Source organism: Pan paniscus, chromosome 22 (assembly GCF_029289425.2).
Source record: "Pan paniscus chromosome 22, NHGRI_mPanPan1-v2.0_pri, whole genome shotgun sequence".
Lineage (NCBI taxonomy): Eukaryota > Metazoa > Chordata > Mammalia > Primates > Hominidae > Pan > Pan paniscus.
Window position 1 is genome coordinate 15335119 of NC_073271.2, and position 24059 is coordinate 15359177.

The window sequence follows — 24059 nt, forward strand, 5'->3', positions numbered from 1 at the left end:
ACTTAGCTTCTGACAGAAGGAGAGAATTCTTCTCATTGTTACAAGAAATAAAAAAGCAGTATCAGAAGGGTGTATATTAGGTCCAGTTTAGATCCACATAAAAAAAATCAAGGGATTTTTATTTGATGGCAGTAATTTTCTCTGTGACTAGAAGGCAAGACTGAAGGTATGCTGGTAGGATGGCGTCTTAAGAAGCAATTACTTGGCTTTGCAGACGACGCCGCCGCCGAGGAAAACCGTGTACTATTAGCCATGGTCAACCCCACCATGTTCTTCGACATTGCCGTCGACGGCGAGCCCTTGGGCCGCGTCTCCTTTGAGCTGTTTGCAGACAAGGTCCCAAAGACAGCAGAAAATTTTCGTGCTCTGAGCACTGGAGAGAAAGGATTTGGTTATAAGGGTTCCTGCTTTCACAGAATTATTCCAGGGTTTATGTGTCAGGGTGGTGACTTCACATGCCATAATGGCACTGGTGGCAAGTCCATCTATGGGGAGAAATTTGAAGATGAGAACTTCATCCTAAAGCATACAGGTCCTGGCATCTTGTCCATGGCAAATGCTGGACCCAACACAAATGGTTCCCAGTTTTTCATCTGCACTGCCAAGACTGAGTGGTTGGATGGCAAGCATGTGGTGTTTGGCAAAGTGAAAGAAGGCATGAATATTGTGGAGGCCATGGAGCGCTTTGGGTCCAGGAATGGCAGGACCAGCAAGAAGATCACCATTGCTGACTGTGGGCAACTCGAATGAGTTTGACTTGTGTTTTATCTTAACCACCAGATCATTCCCTCTGTAGCTCAGGAGAGCACCCCTCCACCCCATTTGCTCGCAGTATCCTAGAATCTTTGTGCTCTCGCTGCAGTTCCCTTTGGGTTCCATGTTTTCCTTGTTCCCTCCCATGCCTAGCTGGATTGCAGAGTTAAGTTTATGATTATGAAATAAAAACTAAATAACAAAAAAAAAGAAGCAATTACTTTGAAAATGTTGCTGAAAAGAGAGCATACCAAGTAGACTAAGAGAAGGACTTGTTGGGCAATTTTAAGGCCCCATAATTAATGAGATTTGAGTCTCCAATACATTTTGTTAGATTTTCTTCATCAGAAGGCTGTAGCCCACATAAAGATTTTTTTTAAAAAAGGAATATAATTCACCAATAAGGTTTTGATTTAACCTCAGAATTCTCTGTGATTTCCCCCCATAAATTACTATTGTGAATTCTGTTTTAAAGTAATAGTTAATTATCACATACAAAGCTGACCTTAACATTATTTGCTAAAATCTAATTTCTAGAATTACCTTCATATCACATATGTGATGGTTAATTTTACATGTCAACTTGGCTGGATCACGGTGTGTAGATATGCGATCAGATATTATTCTGGATATTTTGCGCGGATGTTTTTGATGAGATTAGCATTTAAGTTGGTAGACTTTGAGTAAAGAAGATTGCCCTCCATAATGCATGTGGGGCCTCACCCAATCAATTGAAGGCCTGCATAGAAAACAAGGCTAACCCACGTTGAACAAGAAGTAGTTCTGCCAGGAGACAGCTTTCAGATGTGAATGGTAACATGGGCTCTTCCCAGAAACTCCAGCCTGTCAGCCTATCCTGCAGATTTTAGACTTGCCAACCTCCACAACTGCATGAACCATTTCCTTAAGATACGTTTCTATATATATATATTTATATGTGTGTGTATATATATATATATATATGTATACATACATATCCCATTGATTCTGTTTCTCTGGAGAACTCCAGGTAACATAAAATATTTACAATTTGCTTACACATCTGTTTCTTCATTTTTGGTTTTATTTCACTTGCTTCATTTTGCTAATTTTTCTTTTGTGTGTGGAAGAATATAACTTTCCTTGAGAGGCTGAGGTGGAAGAATTGTTTGATCCCAGGAGTTTGAGATTATATTGAGCTATGATCATGCTACTGCACTCCAGCCTGGGCAAGAGAGCCAGAGCCTGTCTCTTAAACAAAAGTGAATTTCCATTTAGAAACATTTTACTAATTAGTGAAAGAAATGTTAATTGTCTATTATTCGCCTTAATATTATCCTTAAGCAGAAGACCTCCACCAAATTGCTGTAACATTTTTAAAGTGCTGTTTTCATTCAAGACGGAAAATCTTTCCAGATTTCTCTCTGTGTTTTCTTTACGTTATTTAAAAATGCTCAATTTTATAATTTATTTCAAATTATATTCGACAAAATGTAGCTCCTACTTTTAAAGACCAAATAGGTCAACAGTTTTGATTTTGCAGTATTCTTTGAATGAATTACTAAAATATTTAGCATATGCCAATGACATCTGGCAAAGAGATTGTATAAAAATAAATGTTCAGAGACGGAAACCAATGTTATAAAACTGGGTCATTCACTGGGCATGTATAAGCATAAGCACATTTTCATATATTTTCTGTTTCCATAATTTTATGAAAGTAATTAATAATTTCTCCAGTAACAACTAATAATGAGCAATGGTACAGAGACCAATGAATTATTGATAAGAAAAATAATTTATGAGACTGCATTTCCTATTTGGTCTACTTAATTTTGCTTTGAAAATTCTCAATCTTATAGAACCATACAAAATTTAGCGGAAAAACTAAGTAATTTATTTCAATCACAAAACTTCTCAAAATTAATTTAAAAAATAAATGTGTGAGTTAAATTAATTTTCATCAGCATTAAACCTGATAAACAACATTGCATGTTTAATTTATGCTTTGATTTTTTATATAGCATCAAGTTTTTAGACCAAATAATCTGTTAATTATTGTAAATTATATAGCACTTTGGATATTACTTTTTTTTGTAAAATCATTCACAAGCTATTTTTTTGAAGTATTCAACTTTTTTCCATTACACACCTTCCAAAAACGTACAGCCATTTTATATGGCCTCTTAAGTTTTCCCATTATTCATTATTTAATAAGCTTCTTCTTTTTACTTTGAATCTATTCATTAATTTATGATTCATAAGTTTGAAGGCAGAAATATTGTTCCACTTATCTTTTGCCCTGGTATCTAACGATTAAAAATTTGTCCTTATTCATAGTAGTTATAGCCTTACAACAACTTAAGGCCTAAGTTATTATTACCTTAATTTAAAGATACAACTTTATTGTTTAAATCATATAACATTCTTATAAATGTATATGGGGTATATTTTCCCCAGGTTTTCTCAAGAAGTAGATAATACTTTGTTAGCAACATTGGTATACGAATATTGACATCCACTAACTTTCCAAGAGAACTTGAACCTCTACTTAGAAAAGACTATTTCCAAACAATTTGATAATATTTCTCTAATCTGGTTTACTTTATCTTTCTTCTACTTCTGCCCTCTTCATGAGGACATTAGCATTATTGTTCCCTCAGCTATTAAAAAAATAAAATTTTAAATTAATAATCAAAAGAATATGCCATTTGTGGGAAAAACTATTTATTTCTATTCTTGTCACATAACACTTTACAAAACACAATGGTTTCAAATCGTGAAACCACCTGGTATCTCTTGCACATAGCTCAATCACTCGCATCTAATAAGAACCAAATGGCATGGTGGCACATGCCTGTAGTCTCAGCTACTTGGGAGGCTGAGGCAGGAGAATTGCTTGAACCCGGGAGGTAGAGGTTGCAGTGAGCCGAGATGGTGCCACTGCACTCCAGCCTGGGTGACACACGGAGATTCCGTCTCAAAAAAAAAAAAAAAAAGAACCAAATGAATACTTTTTGTATAAGCTAAGTTTATAGAATTTTAGAGAAAATATGTGTAAACATCTTTGCTTTTTTCCACAGAGGTAGTCAATAGTATACAAAGTGCATTAAAGATATTTGTTATTATATTAGAGAGTAAAAATGTAAAACATTGAAATCCATTTTAAAGAAATATTAACGGCTTTTATCTACAAAATAACTTGTATTATTTTCTTTGAAATAAATTAAAATTAGCAGGACTTTTTATTAGCTTTTATTTACTTAAAAGTTAGTGGGCACTTTTTAATTCAAACCACAATTTAAAACCAGCATCTAAAACAGGTGAGGAGTTTGGGGAAAGTATATTAATGTACCCTTCATCCCAATGAAAAGTATGTTTCCACAATTTATTTTACCTATTCTTTTCTTTTGTTAGTAGGCTCAAATATGTCAATAGATAGAATTAAAGTTTATATCACAGTAATAGCACTGCCACAGAGTCTTTGTATAGGAGAGTCAAAAGAGACACTTTGATGAGGATATGAAAAGGTTGAAAAAGCTCTAAATAGCTTTGTTTACAAAGGAACAAACTAAATAAAAAGGAGACATTAGCTTGTGAAGAACATGGTTGGAACAATTTGAAGTACATTATTTAAGAGAAAAAAATAGTCTTTTAAAATTTATTTTAACCCAGGTTAAGAGTCTTAAAAAAGAAAACAAAATAACTGCATCTGTTAAATAGTTGAAAATTTCCTGTAATATTATTTTTGGCATTCTAGAACTTTTTTCTACTTTCTACTGTATCACAACTTATTTTACTTTACAATGATCAATTCCAATAGCATGCAATGTAAGGTTGGTTATTTTTCCGTCTTAAAAAAGTCTTTTCTCTTACCTTGCTTTTCTCACCATGCATTTCTTGTTTGCTCCCCTTAGCAGCAAAACTTCTTGTAAAATACGCATTCTCTTCAATTATTTCATTCTCTCTTGAATCTGTTCAACTTGCTCTCACCTCCACCAGTACATGGTAACTGCTACACCTTCATTTTACTAAATTAGCTCTTCCTTTCCCTTCTCAGTTCCACATCAATATACATTCAGCAGCACTCACTCCACCCTGCTTGAATGAATTTCCTTCGCTTGGCTTGCAAGACTCCAACATGCTCTCTCAGCTTCCCTGCTGCCTTGCTGTTACTCCTTTAGCTCTCTCTTACTGGTTCACCCCCTTCCTCCAATCTCTAAACATTCAGTAGTTAGCGGTAGGGCTAGCATTAAGGTTAGGGTTAGGATTCCGCCTTTGTGCTTTCTCTCTTCTAGGTAGCCTCATACACTTAATGATCCCATCCAGTTTTACAGCTTTACATACAATATCTGCCAACAATTCCCAAATATATACATCCAGTATGTCTCCCTTCTGAATTCCAGCCCCACGTGTGCCAGTTCAATATCCGTGCTTTGATGATTAGTAGGCATCTCAGAGAGAATGCCTCAGTCTTCTTTTCCTGCCATATGCCACATCACATTCCCCAGGAATTAAACCTTGGCTCTTCCTTCAGAATACATTCCAAACTGGACCAACTCTTACTCTATTCAGGTAGCATTTCTTACCTGGAAGACTTCAATAACCTTCAAAAAAGTCTTCATTTGTTTCCCTTCACCTCTTTCAGTCTATTCTTAACAATATGGAAAAATGATCCTTAAAAAATAAAGATAAATAAGATAAACTGACTTGAAACCATAGTGTCAAGATAAAATTCCAATACAACAGAATAGATATGATCTCACCCAGATCCTATGACTTTGAGAAGATGTCTGGATAAGATCTCCACACACTGAAAGCCATAACCATTTATTGGATTCTGTAGTCAGATATCAAAAGTGTTAGCATCAGCTTATATTTTTCAAAAAGCAGAAACATAAAAATTAGAGAGTTAATTTACATTAGCTGCAAAGGTAAACAATGCAAATTCAACTGTCTTCATTATAAGTTCATTATTTTTATTTTAATTGGTCACTTAGAAAACTGACCTGATGGAGCTAAAAGCATGTCTTTGGCCAGTTTCTCATTAAGTTCAAGTCTGTATGACATTCTGACCTTCCTTTTTCTTGACGAAGTTAGAATTCAAAGAAAATACTAGAAATTCTGCTTTCTGATTCATCCATGAAAAAATGTGTCTCAATTATTGTGCCAAACATCAGCACATAAACTTAAACAAATCTTTGACATATAGAATGTAACCTACACTATGACATCAGTATTGTGTTAAGAAATGAACCCAGTTTTAAGAAAATATTGTATCATTATTATAGTGCTAACTAAACTTTAATAGACAAAAGTTGATATAAATTTAAAAACAAGATTCAATGTCTTGTTGACATTACATGAGAGAAGCAGTAAGCTTTAGAGCGAGGATAAGTTTGTAGTCAGAAGATCTGGAATTGTATACTAGTTTTCTACTCTAGGAGAAATAAAATATAATATGATATAACTTTTCATATCTGTTTTACATAACTCATAGGATTGGGAGGAGCAATTTACCATGAATTTTGGAAAAATAATACAGTTATAACAGTTTATTATGTAAGTGAATATTATATCTAAGCTTTTTTTAACTTTTGTTTTAGGCTTAGGGTACATGTGCAGTTTTGTAATATAGGTAGATTTATATTATGGGGGTTGGTTGTACAGATTATTTCGTTACCTAGGTACTAAGCCTAATACCCAATAGTAATTTTTTATGATCCTTTCCCTCTTCCCACCCTACACCCTCAAGTAGGCCCCAGTCCCTGTTTTTCCCCTCTTTGTGTCTATGTGTTCTCATCATTTAGCTCCCACTTATAAGGGAGAACATGCAGTATTTGATTTTCTGTTCCTGTGTTGGTTTGCTAAGGATAATGGCCTCCAGCTCTATCCATGTTACTATAAAGGACATGATCTCATTCTTTTTTATGTCTGCATAGTATTCCATGGGTGTATATGTACCCCATTTTCTTTATGTAATCTGCCATTGATGGATATTTCATTTGATTCCATGTCTTTGCTACTATAAATAGTGCTGCAATGAACATATGTGTGCATATATCTTCATAATAGAACAATTTATATTCCTGTGAGTGTATACCCAATAATGAGATTCCTGGGTCAAATGGTAATTCTGTTTTTAGCTCTTTGAGGAATCATCAAACTGCTTCTCACAATGGCTGAACTAATATACACTCCCACCAACAGTGTATAAAAATTCCCTTTCTGCACAACCTGTCCCACACCTGTTAATTTTTTTACTTTTTAATAATAGCCATTCTGACTGGTATGAGATGGTATTTCACTGTAGTTTTGATTTGCATTTCTCTAATGATCAATGATGTTGAACTGTTTTTCATATTATTGTTGGCTACATGTATGTCTTTTTTTGAAAAATTGTCTGGTCATGTCTTTGCACACTTTTTAATTTTTTTTTTGTAAATTTGTGTAAGTTCTTTATAGATGCTGGATATTAGACCTACGTCAGATCCATAGCTTGCAAATATTTTCTCCCATTCTGTAGGTTGCCTCTTTACTCTGTTGATAGTTTATTTTGCTGTGTAGAAGCTCTTTAGTTTAATTAGATCCTATTTGTCAATTTTTGCTTTTGTTGCAATTGCTTTTGGAGTCCTCATCATAAACTCTTTGTTCCTATGTCCAAAATGATATTGCCTAAGTAGTCTTACAGGGTTTTCATAGTTTTGAGTTTTACATTTACATCTTTAATCCATTTTTAGTTGATTCATGCATATAGTGTAAGAAAGGGGTCCAGTTTCAATCCTCTGCATATGATTAGCCAGGTTTACCAGCACCATTTATTGAATAGGAAGTCTTTTCCCCATTGCCTATTTTTGTCAGCTTTATCAAAGCTGATTGTTATAGGTGTGCAGCCTTATTTCTGTCTTCTCTATTCTGTTCCATTGGTCTATAGGTTTGTTTCAGTTCCAGTACTCATATGGCTTGGCTATGCCCCGCCCAAAATCTCATCTTGAATTGTCATCTCCATAATCCCCACGTATCAAGGATGGGACCAGTTGGAGATAATTGGATCATGGGGGTGGTTTCCCCCATGCTCTTCTCGTGGTAGCGAGTGAGTCTCATAGAATCTGATGGTTTTTAAGGGTCTTGCATTTCCCCTGCTTGCACTCACTCTGTCCTGCTGCACTGTGAAGAAGGTGCCTGCTTCTCCTTTGCCTTCCTCCATAATTGCAAGTTTCCTGAGGCCTCCCAAGCAATGTGAAACTGTGAGTCAATTGAAACTCTTTCCTTTACAAGTTACCCAGTCTTGGGTATTTTCTTCACAGCAGTGTGAGAATGGACTAATACAAGTAGCATGCTGTTTTGGCTACTGTAGCCCTGTAGTATACTTTGAAGTCAGGTACTATGATGCATCCAGCTTTGTTCCTTTTACTTAGAATTGCCTTAGTTATTTGGGTTCTTTCATGGTTGCATATCAATTTTAAAATATTTTTTTCTAGTACTGTGAAGAATGTCATTGGTAGTTTGATAGGAGTAGCACTGAATCTGTACATTGCTTTGAGCAGAATGGTTTAATGATACTGATTTTTCCTATCCATGAGTATGGAACATTTTGCCGTTTTTGGTGTATCTTTGATTTCTTTGAACAGTGTTTGTAATTCTCATCATAGAGATGTTTCACTTCCCTGTTTAGCTATATTCCTAGGTATTTTATTCTTTTTATGGAATTTGTGAATGGGATTGCATTCCTGATTTGGTTCTTGGCTTGCCTGTTGTTGGTATATAGGAATGCTAGTGTCTTTTTTTTGTTTGTTTTTTTGGGTTTTTTTTTGACAGAGTTTTGCTCTGTCACCCAGGCTGGAGTGCAGTGGCATGATCTTGGCTCACTGCTAACTCTGCCTCAGGGTTCAAGTGACTTTCCTACCTCAGCCTCCCAAGTAGCTAAGATTACAGGCATGTGCTACTACACTCACACCCAGATATAAATATATATTAGTATTTTTACTAGAGATGGGGTTTCACCATGTTGGCCAGGCTAATCTCGAACTCCTGGCCTAAAGTGATCCACCCACCTCGGCCTCCCAAATTGCTGGGATTACAGGCATGAGCCACCGTGCCCAGCCTAATGCTAGTGATTTTTGTACTTTGATTTTGTATCCTGAAACTGCTGAAGTTATTTAACAGCTGAAGGGGCTTTTGGGTTGAGACTATGTGGTTTTCTAGATACAGAATCATGTCATCTGCAAGCAGGGTTAGTTTGACTTCAACTTTTCTTATCTGGTTGTTCCTTATTTCTTACTCTTGCCTGATAGTTCTGGCCAGGAATTCCAATACCATGTTGAATAGGAGTGGTGAGAGACAGTACCCTTGTCTTTTGCCAGTTGTTAAGGAGAATGCTTCCAGCTTTTGCCCATTCAGTATGATGTTGGCTGTGGATCTGTCATAGATGACTCTTAATATTTTGAGTTATGTTCCTTCAATACCTAGTTTATCGAGAGTATTTAACATGAATGAATATTGAATTTTATCAAAAGCCTTTTCTGCATCTATTGAGATAATCATGTGATTGTCTTTAGTTTTGTTTATGTGATGAATCACATTTATTGATTTTTATACGTTGAACCAAGCTTGCATCCTGGTGATGAAGCCTGCTTGATCATGGTGGACTAGCTTCTTAATGTGCTGCTGGATTTGGTTTACAGGTATTTTATTGAGGATTTTTGTGTGGATGCTCATCAAGGATGTTGGCCTGAAGTTTTCTTTTTTTCCTTTGTCTCTGCCAGATTTTAATATTATGACAATGCTGGCCTCATAGAATGAGTTGAGGAGGGTTCCTCCTCCTTAATATTTTAGAATAGTTTCAATAGAAATGGCATCAACTTTTCTTAGTACATCTAGAAGAATTTGGCTGTGAATCTATCTGGTCTTGGGCTTTTTTTTTTTTTTTGATGGTAGGCTGTTTATTACTGGTTCAATGTCAGAGTTCATGATTGTTCTGTTCAGAGAATCAAGTGCTTTGTTGTTCAGCCTTGGGATAGTGTGTGTCCAGGAATTTATTCATCCGTCTTCTAGGTTTTCTAGTTTGTTTTCATAGAGGTATTCCTCTGTGGTCAGTGGTAACATCACCTTTGTCATTTCTAATTATATTTATTTGGATCTTCTCTCATTTCTTCTTTATTAGTCTAGCTAGTGGCCTATTTTAATTTTTTCAAAAAAAAAATCAACTCCTGGATTCATTGAGCTTTTGAATGGCTTTTGTGTCTTAATCTTCTAGTTTGGCTCTTTTTTTTTTTTTTTCTTGTCTTCTGCTAGCTTTGGGATTGGTTTGCTCTTGATTCTCTACTTCTTCTAGTTGTGATGTTAGGTTGTTAATTTGAGATCTTTCTACATTTTTTATGTGGGGAATTAGTGCTATAAATTTCCCTCTTAACACTCACTGCCTTAGCTGTGTCCTTGATATTCTGGTGTGTTGCATCTTTGTTCTCATGTACTTCCTGATTTCTTCATTTCATGCTTTACCAAAAAGTCGTTCAGGAGCAGGTTGTTTAATTTCCATATAATTTCATGGTTTTGAGTGATTTTTTTTGTCTTGATTTCTATTTTTATTGTGCTGTGGTCCAAGAGTGTGTTTGGTATGATTTGTTTTTTGTTTTTGCTGAGGGTTGTTTTATATCCAATTGTGTGGTCACTTTTAGAGTCGGTGTCATGTGGTGGTAAGAAGAATATATATTCCATTGTTTTGGGGTGGAGAGTTCTGTACGGGTCTATCAAATCCATTTGAGTTCAGGTCTTAAATATCTATATTAATTTTTTTCCTCAATGATATGTTTAATACTGTCAGCAGAGTGTTAATGTCCTTCACTATTATTGTGAGTGAGTGTAAGTTTCTTTGTAGGCTCTAAAAACTTGCTTTATGAATCTGAGTGCTCCTGTGTTGGATGCATTTATATTTAGAATAGTTAAGTCTTGTAGAATTTCAACAACCCTTTATGATTATGTAATTCCCTTCTTTGTCCTTTTTTAACCTTTGTTTATTTAAAGGCTATTTTGTCTGAAATTAGCATTGCAACCCTTGCTTTTTTCTGATTTTCATTTACTTATAGATTTTTCTCTATTCCTTTATTTTGAGCCCATGAATGTCATTATGTGTGAGATGGGTTTCTTGAAGACGGCTTACTATTGGGTCTTGTTATTTTATCCAGCTTGCCACTCTGTCTTTTAAATGGGGGTATGTACAAACAACTCCACCAACTGGACGAAACTATAACTTGTTGACAGTTTTCTCTCTCTGGTTCTCAGATGAGGAATGATGATAAAACAAAACCAAAAGGCATCTTATTGAGGAAGGTCAGCTCCAGTGGATTTCTTTGAGACAACCCAAGTTAGATGGAGCTAGCGGGAAAAAATACAGTAATTCTTTAAACTATCATTCAAGCAAAACCTGTGGCCTAAGTGTTCCTTTTAAAGTAGCTAGACCTGTTAGAGATTTTATTGAGTGGATATAAGCACTTTATACAGAAACTTTTTTTTAAAAAAAGTACACCGTCTTTTCATAGAACAGAGGAACAGCTGTCACATCAGTTCCCGATGCCAAGCACAGCAATATAAAGTACATACCCTACGAGTTAGATGAAGCAGAGGAAAGGGATCAAGAGATTAATATACCTCTTTGAGAAAAGCACCCAAAATAAATAATTTTATTTTTTGCAAAAATAAATAAATAAATAAATAAATAAATAAATGGGGGCATTTAGCCCATTTACATTCATGGTTAGTATTGACATGTGTGATTCTGATCTTGTCATTGTGTTGTTAGCTGGATATTATGCTGGCTTGTTTGTATGGTTGCTTTATAGTGACACTGGTCTTTGTACTTCAGTGTGTTTTTGTATTGGCTGATAATGGTCTTTCCTTTCCATATTGAAAACTCTTTTTAATATCTCTTCTAATATGCATCTGGTGCTAATGACCTTACTCAGCATTTATTTATCTAAAAATGATCTTATTTTTCCTTCACTGAATAAGTGTAGTTTGCCTGGATATGAAATTCTTGGTTGAGAATACATTTTTTTCTGTAAGAATGCTGAATATAGGCCCCCAATTTTTTCTGGCTTGTAAGGTTTCTGCTGAAAGGTCTGCTGTTAGCCTAATGGGGTTCCCTTTGTAGGGGACCTACCCTTTCTTTCCAGCTGCCTTTAACATTTTTTTTCATTTCAGCTTTTAAAAATAAGAAGATTATGTGTCCTGGGAATGATCTTCTCATGTAGGATATTTCAGGGGTTTCCTGAGGCCAGATGTGGTGGCTCACACCTGTAATCCCTGAACTTTGGGAGGCCAAGGTGGGCAGACCACTTGAAGTCAGGAGTTTGAGACCAGCCTGGTCAACATGGCAAAACCTTGTCTCCACTAAAAATACAACCAAAAAAAAATTAACTGGGCATGTTGGTGCACACTTGTAATCCCGGCTACTTGGGAGGCTGAGGCATGAGAATCACTTGAACCTGGGAGGTGAAGGTTGCAGTGAGGCAAGATTGTGCCACTACACTCCAGCCTGAGTGACAGAGCAAGGCTCTGTTTCTAAATAATTATAACCATAATCATCATCACAATCAATCACAAATGAGACTATTACAGGGGTTATCTGTATTTTCTGAATTTGACTGTTGAACTCTCTAGGGAAACTGGGGATATTTTCAGGGAAAATACCTTGAAATGTGTTTTCTTTTTTTAAATTTTTTAATTTATTTTATTATTATTATTATACTTTTAAGTTTTAGGGTACATGTGCACAATGTGCAGGTTAGTTACATATGTATACATGTGCCATGCTGGTGCGCTGCACCCACTAACTCGTCATCTAGCATTAGGTATATCTCCCATTGCCATCCCTCCCCCCTCCCCCCACCCCACAACAGTCCCCAGAGTGTGATGTTCCCCTTCCTGTGTCCATGTGTTCTCATTGTTCAATTCCCACCTATGAGTGAGAATATGCGGTGTTTGGATTTTTGTTCTTGCGATAGTTTACTGAGAATGATGATTTCCAATTTCATCCATGTCCCTACAAAGGACATGAACTCATCATTTTTTATGGCTGCATAGTATTCCATGGTGTATATGTGCCACATTTTCTTAATCCAGTGTATCATTGTTGGACATTTGGATTGGTTCCAAGTCTTTGCTATTGTGAATAATGCCGCAATAAACATACGTGTGCATGTGTCTTTATAGCAGCATGATTTATAGTCCTTTGGGTATATACCCAGTAATGGGATGGCTGGGTCAAATGGTATTTCTAGTTCTAGATCCCTGAGGAATCGCCACACTGACTTCCACAATGGTTGAACTAGTTTACAGTCCCACCAACAGTGTAAAAGTGTTCCTATTTCTCCACATCCTCTCCAGCACCTGTTGTTTCCTGACTTTTTAATGATTGTCATTCTAACTGGTGTAAAATGGTATCTCATTGTGGTTTTGATTTGCATTTCTCTGATGGCCAGTGATGGTGAGCATTTTTTCATGTGTTTTTTGGCTGCATAAATGTCTTCTTTTGAGAAGTGTCTGTTCATGTCCTTCGCCCACTTTTTGATGGGGTTGTTTGTTTTTTTCTTGTAAATTTGTTTGAGTTCATTGTAGATTCTGGATATTAGCCCTTTGTCAGATGAGTAAGTTGCGAAAATTTTCTCCCATTTTGTAGGTTGCCTGTTCACTCTGTTGGTAGTTTCTTTTGCTGTGCAGAAGCTCTTTAGTTTAATTAGATCTCATTTGTCAATTTTGGCTTTTGTTGCCATTGCTTTTGGTGTTTTAGACATGAAGTCCTTGCTCATGCCTATGTCCTGAATGGTAATGCCTAGGTTTTCTTCTAGGGTTTTTATGGTTTTAGGTCTAATGTTTAAGTCTTTAATCCATCTTGAATTAATTTTTGTATAAGGTGTAAGGAAGGGATCCAGTTTCAGCTTTCTACATATGGCTAGCCAGCTTTCCCAGCACCACTTATTAAATAGGGAATCCTTTCCCCATTGCTTGTTTTTCTCAGGTTTGTCAAAGATCAGATAGTTATAGATATGTGGCGTTATTTCTGAGGGCTCTGTTCTGTTCCATTGATCTATATCTCTGTTTTGGTACCAGTACCATGCTGTTTTGGTTATTGTAGCCTTGTAGTATAGTTTGAAGTCAGGTAGTGTGATGCCTCCAGCTTTGTTCTTTTGGCTCAGGATTGACTTGGCAATGTGGGCTCTTTTTTGGTTCCATATGAACTTTAAAGTAGTTTTTTCCAATTCTGTGAAGAAAGTCATTGGTAGCTTGATGGGGATGGCATTGAATCTATAAATTACCTTGGGCAGTATGGTCATTTTCATGATATTGATTCTTCCTACCCATGAGCATGGAATGTTCTTCCATTTGTTTGTATCCTCTTTTATTTCGTTGAGCAGTGGTTTGTAGTTCTCCTTGAAGAGGTCCTTCACATCCCTTGTAAGTTGGATTACTAGGTATTTTATTCTCTTTGAAGCAGTTGTGAATGGGAGTTTCCTCGTGATTTGGCTCTCTGTTTGTCTGTTGTTGGTGTATAAGAATGCTTGTGATTTTTGTACATTGATTTTGTATCCTGAGACTTTGCTGAAGTTGCTTATCAGCTTAAGGAGATTTTGGGCTGAGACAATGGGGTTTTCTAGATATACAATCATGTCGTCTGCAAACAGGGACAATTTGACTTCCTCTTTTCCTAATTGAATACCCTTTATTCCCTTCTCCTGCCTAATTGCCCTGGCCAGAACTTCCAACACTATGTTGAAAAGGAGTGGTGAGAGGGGGCATCCCTGTCTTGTGCCAGTTTTCAAAGGGAATGCTTCCAGTTTTTGCCCATTCAGTATGATATTGGCTGTGGGTTTGTCATAGATAGCTCTTATTATTTTGAGATACATCCCATCAATACCTAATTTATTGAGAGTTTTTAGCATGAAGGGTTGTTGAATTTTGTCAAAGGCCTTTTCTGCATCTATTGAGATAATCATGTGGTTTTTGTCTTTGGTTCTGTTTATATGCTGGATTACATTTATTGATTTGTGTATATTGAACCAGCCTCGCATCCCAGGGATGAAGCCCACTTGATCATGGTGGATAAGCTTTTTGATGTGCTGCTGGATTCGGTTTGCCAGTATTTTATTGAGGATTTTTGCATCAATGTTCATCAAGGATATTGGTCTAAAATTCTCTTTTTTGGTTGTGTCTCTGCCTGGCTTTTGTATCAGGATGATGCTGGCCTCATAAAATGAGTTAGGGAGGATTCCCTCTTTTTCTATTGATTGGAATTGTTTCAGAAGGAATGGTACCAGTTCCTCCTTGTACCTCTGGTAGAATTTGGCTGTGAATCCATCTGGTCCTGGACTCTTTTTGGTTAGTAAGCTATTGATTATTGCCACAATTTCAGCTGCTGTTATTGGTCTATTCAGAGATTCAACTGCTTCCTGGTTTAGTCTTGGGAGAGTGTATGTGTCAAGGAATTTATCCATTTCTTCTAGATTTTCTAGTTTATTAGCGTAGAGGTGTTTGTAGTATTCTCTGATGGTAGTTTGTATTTCTGTGGATTGGTGGTGATATCCTCTTTATCATTTTTTATTGCATCTATTTGATTCTTCTTTGTTTTTTTCTTTATTAGTCTTGCTAGTGGTCTATCAGTTTTGTTGATCCTTTCAAAAAACCAGCTCCTGGATTCGTTAATTTTTTGAAGGGTTTTTTGTGTCTCTATTTCCTTCAGTTCTGCTCTGATTTTAGTTATTTCTTGCCTTCTGCTAGCTTTTGAATGTGTTTGCTCTTGCTTTTCTAGTTCTTTTAATTGTGATGTTAGGGTGTCAATTTTAGATCTTTCCTGCTTTCTCTTGTGGGCATTTAGTGCTATAAATTTCCCTCTACACACTGCTTTGAATGTGTCCCAGAGATTCTGGTATGTTGTGTCTTTGTTCTCGTTGGTTTCAAAGAACATCTTTATTTCTTCCTTCATTTTGTTATGTACCCAGTAGTCATTCAGGAGCAGGTAGTTCAGTTTCCATGTAGTTGAGCGGTTTTGTGTGAGATTCTTAATCCTGAGTTCTAGTTTGATTGCACTGTGGTCTGAGAGATAGTTTGTTATAATTTCTGTTCTTTTACATTTGCTGAGGAGAGCTTTACTTCCAACTATGCGGTCAATTTTGGAATAGGTGTGGTGTGGTGCTGAAAAAAATGTATATTCTGTTGATTTGGGGTGCAGAGTTCTGTAGATGTCTATTAGGTCCGCTTGGTGCAGAGCTGAGTTCAATTCCTGGGTATCCTTGTTGACTTTCTGTCTCACTGATCTGTCTAATGTTGACAGTGGGTTGTTAAAGTCTCCCATTATAAATGTGTGGGAGTCTAAGTCTCTTTGTAGGTCACTCAGGACTTGCTTTATGAATCTGGTTGCTCCTGTATTGGGTGCATATATATTTAGGATAGTTAGCTCTTCTTGTTGAATTGATCCCTTTACCATTAAGTAATGGCCTTCTTTGTCTCTTTTGATCTTTATTGGTTTAAAGTCTGTTTTGTCAGAGACTAGGATTGCAACCCCTGCCTTTTTTTGTTTTCCATTTGCTTAGTAGATCTTCCTCCATCCTTTTATTTTGAGCCTATGTGTGTCTCTGCACATGAGATGGGTTTCCTGAATACAGCACACTGATGGGTCTTGACTCTTTATCCAATTTGCCAGTCTGTGTCTTTTAATTGGAGCATTTAGTCCATTTACATTTAAAGTTAATATTGTTATGTGTGAATCTGATCCTGTCATTATGATGTTAGCTGGTTATTTTGCTCATTAGTTGATGCAGTTTCTTCCTAGTCTTTATGGTCTTTACATTTTGGCATGATTTTGCAGCAGCTGGTACCGGTTGTTCCTTTCCATGTTTAGTGCTTCCTTCAGGAGCTCTTTTAGGGCAGGCCTGGTGGTAACAAAATCTCTCAGCATTTGCTTGTCTGTAAAGTATTTTATTTCTCTTTCACTTATGAAGCTTAGTTTGGCTGGCTATGAAATTCTGGGTTGAAAATTCTTTTCTTTAAGAATGTTGAATATTGGCCCCCACTCTCTTCTGGCTTGTAGAGTTTCTGCCGAGATATCTGCTGTTAGTCTGATGGGCTTCCCTTTGAGGGTAACCCAACCTTTCTCTCTGGTTGCCCTTAACATTTTTTCCTTCGTTTCAACTTTGGTGAATCTGACAATTATGTGTCTTGGGGTTGCTCTTCTTGAGGAGTATCTTTGTGGCGTTCTCTGTATTTCCTGAATCTGAATGTTGGCTTGCCTTGATAGATTGGGGAAGTTCTCCTGGATAATATCCTGCAGAGTGTTTTCCAACTTGGTTCCATTCTCCCTGTCACTTTCAGGTACACCAATCAGATGTAGATTTGGTCTTTTCACATAGTCCCATATTTCTTGGAGGCTTTGCTCGTTTCTTTTTATTCTTTTTTCTCTAAACTTCTCTTCTCACTTCATTTCATTCATTTCATCTTCCATCGCTCATACCCTTTCTTCCAGTTGATCGCATTGGCTCCTGAGGCTTCTGCATTCTTCTTGTAGTTCTCGAGCCTTGGTTTTCAGCTCCATCAGCTCCTTTAAGCACTTCTCTGTATTGGTTATTCTTGTTATACATTCTTCTAAATTTTTTTCAAAGTTTTCAACTTCTTTGCCTTTGGTTTGAATGTCCTCCCGTAGCTCAGAGTAATTTGATCGTCTGAAGCCTTCTTCTCTCAGCTCGTCAAAGTCATTCTCCGTCCAGCTTTGTTCCATTGCTGGTGAGGAACTGCGTTCCTTTGGAGGAGGAGAGGCACTCTGCTTTTTAGAGTTTCCAGTTTTTCTGCTCTGTTTTTTCCCCATCTTTGTGGTTTTATCTACTTTTGGTCTTTGATGATGGTGATGTACAGATGGGTTTTTGGTGTGGATGTCCTTTCTGTTTGTTAGTTTTCCTTCTAACATTCAGGACCCTCAGCTGCAGGTCTGTTGGAGTACCCAGCCGTGTGAGGTGTCAGTCTGCCCCTGCTGGGGGGTGCCTCCCAGTTAGGCTGCTCGGGGGTCAGGGGTCAGGGACCCACTTGAGGAGGCAGTCTGCCCGTTCTCAGATCTCTAGCTGCGTGCTGGGAGAACCACTGCTCTCTTCAAAGCTGTCAGACAGGGACATTTAAGTCTGCAGAGGTTACTGCTGTCTTTTTGTTTGTCTGTGCCCTGCCCCCAGAGATGGAGCCTACAGAGGCAGGCAGGCCTCCTTGAGCTGTGGTGGGCTTTACCCAGTTCGAGCTTCCCCGCTGCTTTGTTTACTTAAGCAAGCCTGGGTAATGGCGGGCGCCCCTCCCGCAGCCTCGCTGCTGCCTTGCAGTTTGATCTCAGACTGCTGTGCTAGCAATCAGTGAGACTCCGTGGGTGTAGGACCCTCCGAGCCATGTGTGGGATATAATCTCCTGGTGCACCGTTTTTTAAGCCCATCGGAAAAGCGCAGTATTTGGGTGGGAGTGACCCGATTTTCCAGGTGCCCTCTGTCACCACTTTCTTTGACTAGGAAAGAGAACTCCCTGACCCCTTGTGCTTCCCAAGCGAGGCATTGCCTCGCCCTGCTTCGGCCTGTGAACAGTGCGCGCATCCACTGACCTGCGCCCACTGTCTGGCACTCCCTAGTGAGATGAACCCGGTACCTCAGATGGAAATGCAGAAATCACCCGTCTTCTGTGTCGCTCACGCTGGGAGCTGTAGACCGGAGCTGTTCCTATTCGGCCATCTTGGCTCCTCCGCTCTGAAATGTGTTTTCTAACTTGTATGTTTCTCCCTGTCCCTTTCAGGGATTGCAATGATTTATAGATTTCCCTCTTTACATAATCCCATATTTCTCAGAGGTTTTGTTTGTTCCTTTTTATTCTTTTTTATTTGATTTTGTCTGACTGTCTTATTTCAGAGAGCCAATCTTCAAGTTCTGAGGTTCCTTCCACAGCTTGGCTTATTCTGCTGTTAATATTTGTGATTGCATTGTAAAATTCTTGTAGAGTGGTTTTCAGCTCTATCAGATTACTTAGCTTCTTTTTTATATTGGCTAATTTTTCTGTCCTATATTGTTTTATTGTGATTCTTATTTTGCTTGAATTGGGTTTTGCCATACTCTTGAATATTGATAATCTTAATTTCTATCCATATTCTGAATTATATTTCTGACATTTCAGCCAACTCGGCCTGGTTAAGAATCCTCTTTGGGGAACCAGTGTGATCATTTGGAGGACATAAGACACCCTGGCCATTTGAGTTGCTGGAGTTCTTGTGTTGGTTCTTTCTCATTTCTATGTGTGGGTATTTCTTTGACTGCTGGGTTGCCTCTAATTAAAGTGGTCAGGCAGAGGAAGAGTGGTTGTGTTGGAGTCCCAGGCTCAGCAGCCCTGCTCAGTGAGAAGTGAGGACCAGGACCTATGTGGAGCACAGTCTGGCCACTTTTCCATGAGGTGGGTGCTTTGTGCTGGGGGTCCAGATCAGCCCCTGGTCCCCATGGCTCTCTGGAGCCTGAAGACAGCAAGGGCAAGGGCTGTGAGACGGAAAACATGGTAACCCATCTATATTAGTTCATTCTTGCACTGCTTTAAAAAAGTACCTGAATCTGTGATTTATAAAGAAAAGACATTTAATTGGCTCACGGTTCTGCAAGCTGTGCAGGTAGGATGGCTGGGCAGGCCTCAGGAAACTTTCAATCATGGCAGAAGGTGAAGCAGAAGCAGGCATGTCTTACATGGCTGGAGAAGAATGAATAGAGAGAAAGGGGAGGTGCTACACACTTTTAAATAAGTAGATCTTATGAGAACTCACTCACTATTACAACAACAGCAAGGGGGAAGTCTGCCTCCATGATTCATTCTCCTCCCACCAGGCACCTCCTCCAACACTGGGGATAACAGTTAGACACAAGAATTGGACAGGAACACAAATCCAAACTGTATCACCATCCCTCCCACTGGGAGCTCTGTCTCAGGGAGTTGCAGAGCTGATACTGGCTCTATAGCCCCAGCTGGGGAGTGGCAGGAAAGCCAAGCAGAGAGGACTTGCCCAGTGAGGAGATACAAAACTGGGGACCCATGTTACAAATAGTCTGGCTGCTGCAATATCCTGGGGGGGCCTCTCCAGTCCTTAGTCACCTCATATTTTCTAGCACCTGAAGGTATCCACAGTGAAGGCTGTAAAGCCACAAAGATGGTGGCCTTCCCCTCCCTCTGGGGGCTCCATCCCAGAGAGGTACATACCTGCTGTACCCCAAATGCACCTGCAGGAGCTAGTTAGAGACCCCAGTAGGGAGATCCCACCCAGTGAGGAAAAATGGGATCCGGGACCCAGGTGAAAAAGCAGTCTGTCTGCCTCTCTGTAGAGCTGCTGTGCTGGGGGACTGCTCCAGTCTCTAGCTGCCTTGGACTCCCTAGAGCCCAAAGGCAACAATGGCTCTAGCTAAGGCTGCGAAACAGCAAATATGGCAGCCTGCCCCTTCCCCTGGGAGCCCCATCTCAGGGAGGTGTAATGCTGCTACCACCAGTGGCTGGCTGGAGTTAGAAGCCACTGGGTCTTATCCTGTGAGGGGCCTTGTAAGGGGGGCCTGCAGACCATAGCTGCTCAGCCCCCTGAATTCAGTTTGTTTCCTAGGAGTATGCGCAGGAGTCTAACTTCTCACTTTGCTGGAGTTGCAGCTGCTTTTTCTGGGAAGCCGAGATATTTAAAGCTCCTGGGGCTCCACGTGTGCCTAAACAGCTGCTCTGCCAAGACTCCACATAGCACTGCGTGTCAGACTGCAGACCCTGGTGGAGTGTGTTCATAACGGAATCTCCTGACTTGAGGGTTGCAAAGAACCGTGGGAGAAGTGTGGGCCCCCAGGGTTGCTTACTCACTCACCATTTCCCTGGGCAGGCGAGGCTCCCCTGGCTCCGTGTGACTGTCAGGTGGACAGTTGTCCTGTCTTCCCTCCATTCTCTGTGGGTTATTTTCTTGATGAATCCCATGTGTTTACAAGGATGTTGAAGGTGCTGTATTCACTTCCTCTTTCTATTTTTCTCCATGAGAGAAAGGCATACTAGCTGCTTCTAGCTGGCCACCTTGGCAAGTCTCCTCTCTAAGCATTTTTACAGTATATATAATCTTTGTTTACTTTTAAAAGAGGACTCATATCTCAAATGCAGCTTCCTTTGATTATTGTGGAATAAAGTAGAAAAAAATGGAATGGAAAGGAGAAAAGGAGGAATAAATATATCTAAACATATAAGATATTTCTAAGCATTTTCTGATATATGCTATTATACGTGTAACAATAGTTTCCCTACTTAAAAATAATTTTAAAAACTGGCTTTGATAAAAAGCACAGTAAAGTAATACTAGTAATCACTTCAAGAAATCTTCTTGGTCTTTTGTTTCCAATTTCTGATGTATGTGCATTTAATCCCCCAATATATACATAGAAATAAAGTGAATCAATGGATAAACTAATTATAATAAACAGGCATGGGCATAGCCAAACATAATACTCTATCACTTCTCATTAAAAATATTCTAAGAGAAAACTTGAGATTTAAATATGTAAATAGTCACACTGATTTTTTTTTATTTTTAGGAAGTAAGCAAATCATATAGGCTACAAGGGTAATAATGTTTAATTTAGGAGACAATGGCAGAGTTCCTCAAAAAGAACTGTAAAATATCACACAAAAACTATTTTTGGAAATTAATAAAATATTATAATTTATGTGTAATAATCATAAATTCTTTTCCCCACATAGAATGCAGCACTTAAGATTTAAAGACATGTAAACACCTTATCAGTAAATTCTTTATAATCAATATGAAGAGATATATTATACATAGAAAATAACCTAAAATTTAAGAATTGTTGAATTCTGTGGAGAACTATAAAAATATAATGTGTTAATGTTAATAATAATTACCAAATTGTAGGTGCTTTTAAAATTCAGTGGAAGTAATGAACTGAACATGGTGCTAGCTAGTTTTACACCAAAATGTTACATTAGTTAAGAGGAGAGAAGGAAGTAAAACATAATAATAATAAACAAAGGGCTGGGCACAGTGGCTCACGCCTGTAATCCCAGCACTTTGGGAGGTCGAGGCGGGCAGACCACTTTAGGTCAGGACTTTGAGACCAGCCTGGCCAACATGACAAAACCCATCTCTACTAAAAATGCAAAAATTACCTGGTGGTGGTGGTGCATGCCTCTAATCCCAGCTACTTGGGTGGTGGGGTCAGGAGATTTGCTTTACCCAGGGGGCAGAGGTTGCAGTGTGCTGAGACCATGCCATTGCATTCCAGCCTGGGTGACAGGGTGAGACTCCATCTCAAAAATAAGTAAATAAAATAAAATAAAAATAAACATATTTTTGTGTCAGACAGCTTTATATATGATGAAGAGAATATTTTTGCCTAAAGAAATTGTATATGGCAGTCATAAGAGACACATATAAAGATTTAGCCTAGGGATTATTTGAAAAGGATCTGGGACAAAAATCTTAAAATCAGGGAAGCAAATGAACAGTTAATAAATTACTCTTGGATAAAAAATTATGTATTTTTATAAGTCTGAGCCTAAAGCTCTACTTTCCTAAAAAGCTGGGAATTAAAATCATCCACTGAACAGACTCGGTCTTCCTGTTTACGAATGAAAGTGAGTGATATAACCTGAATGGCACTTTGTTTGACAATCTTAAATAAGTTATTACCTGTTCTGGGATTTTAAAAGTCCAATTAAGCTGTTTCTTTCCAGCAAGCAACCAAGCTTTAAGCTAAAGACTAGTATTTTCTCAGTAGGGTTAATGTAGAAGCTCTTAAATAAAACAAGCTCCTCAATAATCCCTGCTGGCTTTTAATGCTTCATCTTGATGCTAAATTAGTTCCAGTAGCATAATTCTTTTAGCTCTTGGTCCTTTGGCTCACATCAAGCCTCTTGCCATAAACTCTTGAAAACAAAGGATTTTATTTAAACAATTCTTCAAATTTTCTGAGTTGATGTTGGCCTAATTTGAAATCCATAGCCCATTAGACTAATATCTGAATGGCAGTGTTGTTATAAATTCGTATACCCCCTATTTTGAGAGCCATAGTATAAGATAAACTTCTAAATATTAAAAAAGAAGCCTTATAGTCTAAATTGTCAAGTTATGTTTAATATGTAAATATTAGGAGTTGTTTATGTACAACTGTGGGTTTCCAATTTTAGTATATATCAGCATTATCTGGTGGGTTGTTAAACACAGGTTGCTAAGCCTCAAACACAAAGCTTGTGATTTAGTGAGTTTGGAATAGAGTTCCAAAAGTTACATCACTAGAAAGTTCTCAGGCAAAACTAATGCTAGTGGTGTGGAGAATACACTTTGAGAACCACTACTTTAAAATATTTTGACTCTATTAGTGTTGGGATGTTAAGACAGACACTTGATATCTCTGAGACTCAGTTTCCACTTATTGAGGTATTAAAAGTATTAAAAGTAATGAGGTATCAAAACATTGCTTTGATAAGTATGAGACAATATGTAAATGATTCAGCAGGGATTCTGCACATAGTTGATAATTTGCAAATATTAACTGCCACTCTTTCTCTCTCTAAAGTTCACCGTTACATAGTGCCTAGCCAAACTTGTAAAACCAACAGAAGCAATGCATTTTAAATAGTCTTACATGTTCCTTCTGGAGGAATGGGAAGAAAGATGTCTTCAATCAATGCAGAGGTAGAGATTGGCCTGAGAAGGAAACAGATAAAGCTTAGTACTTTCTAACTGTGGGGATGATCAACCCATGTCAGTGTCATCTTGTTCCTCATCAGTCCTGATACTAAGACATGTCCAAAAGCAAAAACAAACAATAAAAAAAAAAAAACACTGGGAAGAAGAACAGTCTACGTCAGTTACTACTGTCTATTGCAAATTCCAGAAAGCACAACAAAAAACCAGCTTAAACAGATTAAATTTTACTCATGATACATAACATGGCCAGGCATTTACTATTTTCTCTAGTTCTCTCACTTGGCATTCTGCATAGCAGTGGTCTCCAACATTTGTGGTACTAGGAACTGATTTTGTAGAATGCAATTTTTCTGCAGACTGCAGTGGGGTGGGATCAGATGATTTCAGGATGATTCAAGCACATAAGATTTATCATGCACTTTATTTCTATTATTATTACATTGTAATATGGAAAGAAAGAATAATACAACTCACCATAATGTAGCGTCAGTGGAAGCCCTGAGCTTGTTTTCCTGCAACTAGGTGGTTCCATCTGGGGATGATCAGAGACAGTGACATCCGAAGTGTGTTGCTTATGTCTAATCTACTTCATAATCTC

At 38.0% G+C, this 24059-nt stretch overlaps 1 protein-coding gene across 1 annotated transcript; it reads left to right on the top strand.

Moving 5' to 3' along the window:
• Positions 1-216: 216 nt before the first annotated feature.
• LOC100973301 (peptidyl-prolyl cis-trans isomerase A-like) lies at positions 217-931 on the top strand. The gene has a single exon (XM_034947975.3). It carries the CDS (start codon positions 253-255, stop codon positions 748-750), a length of 498 nt encoding a protein of 165 aa, XP_034803866.2. The 5' UTR covers positions 217-252; the 3' UTR covers positions 751-931.
• Positions 932-24059: the final 23128 nt, after the last annotated feature.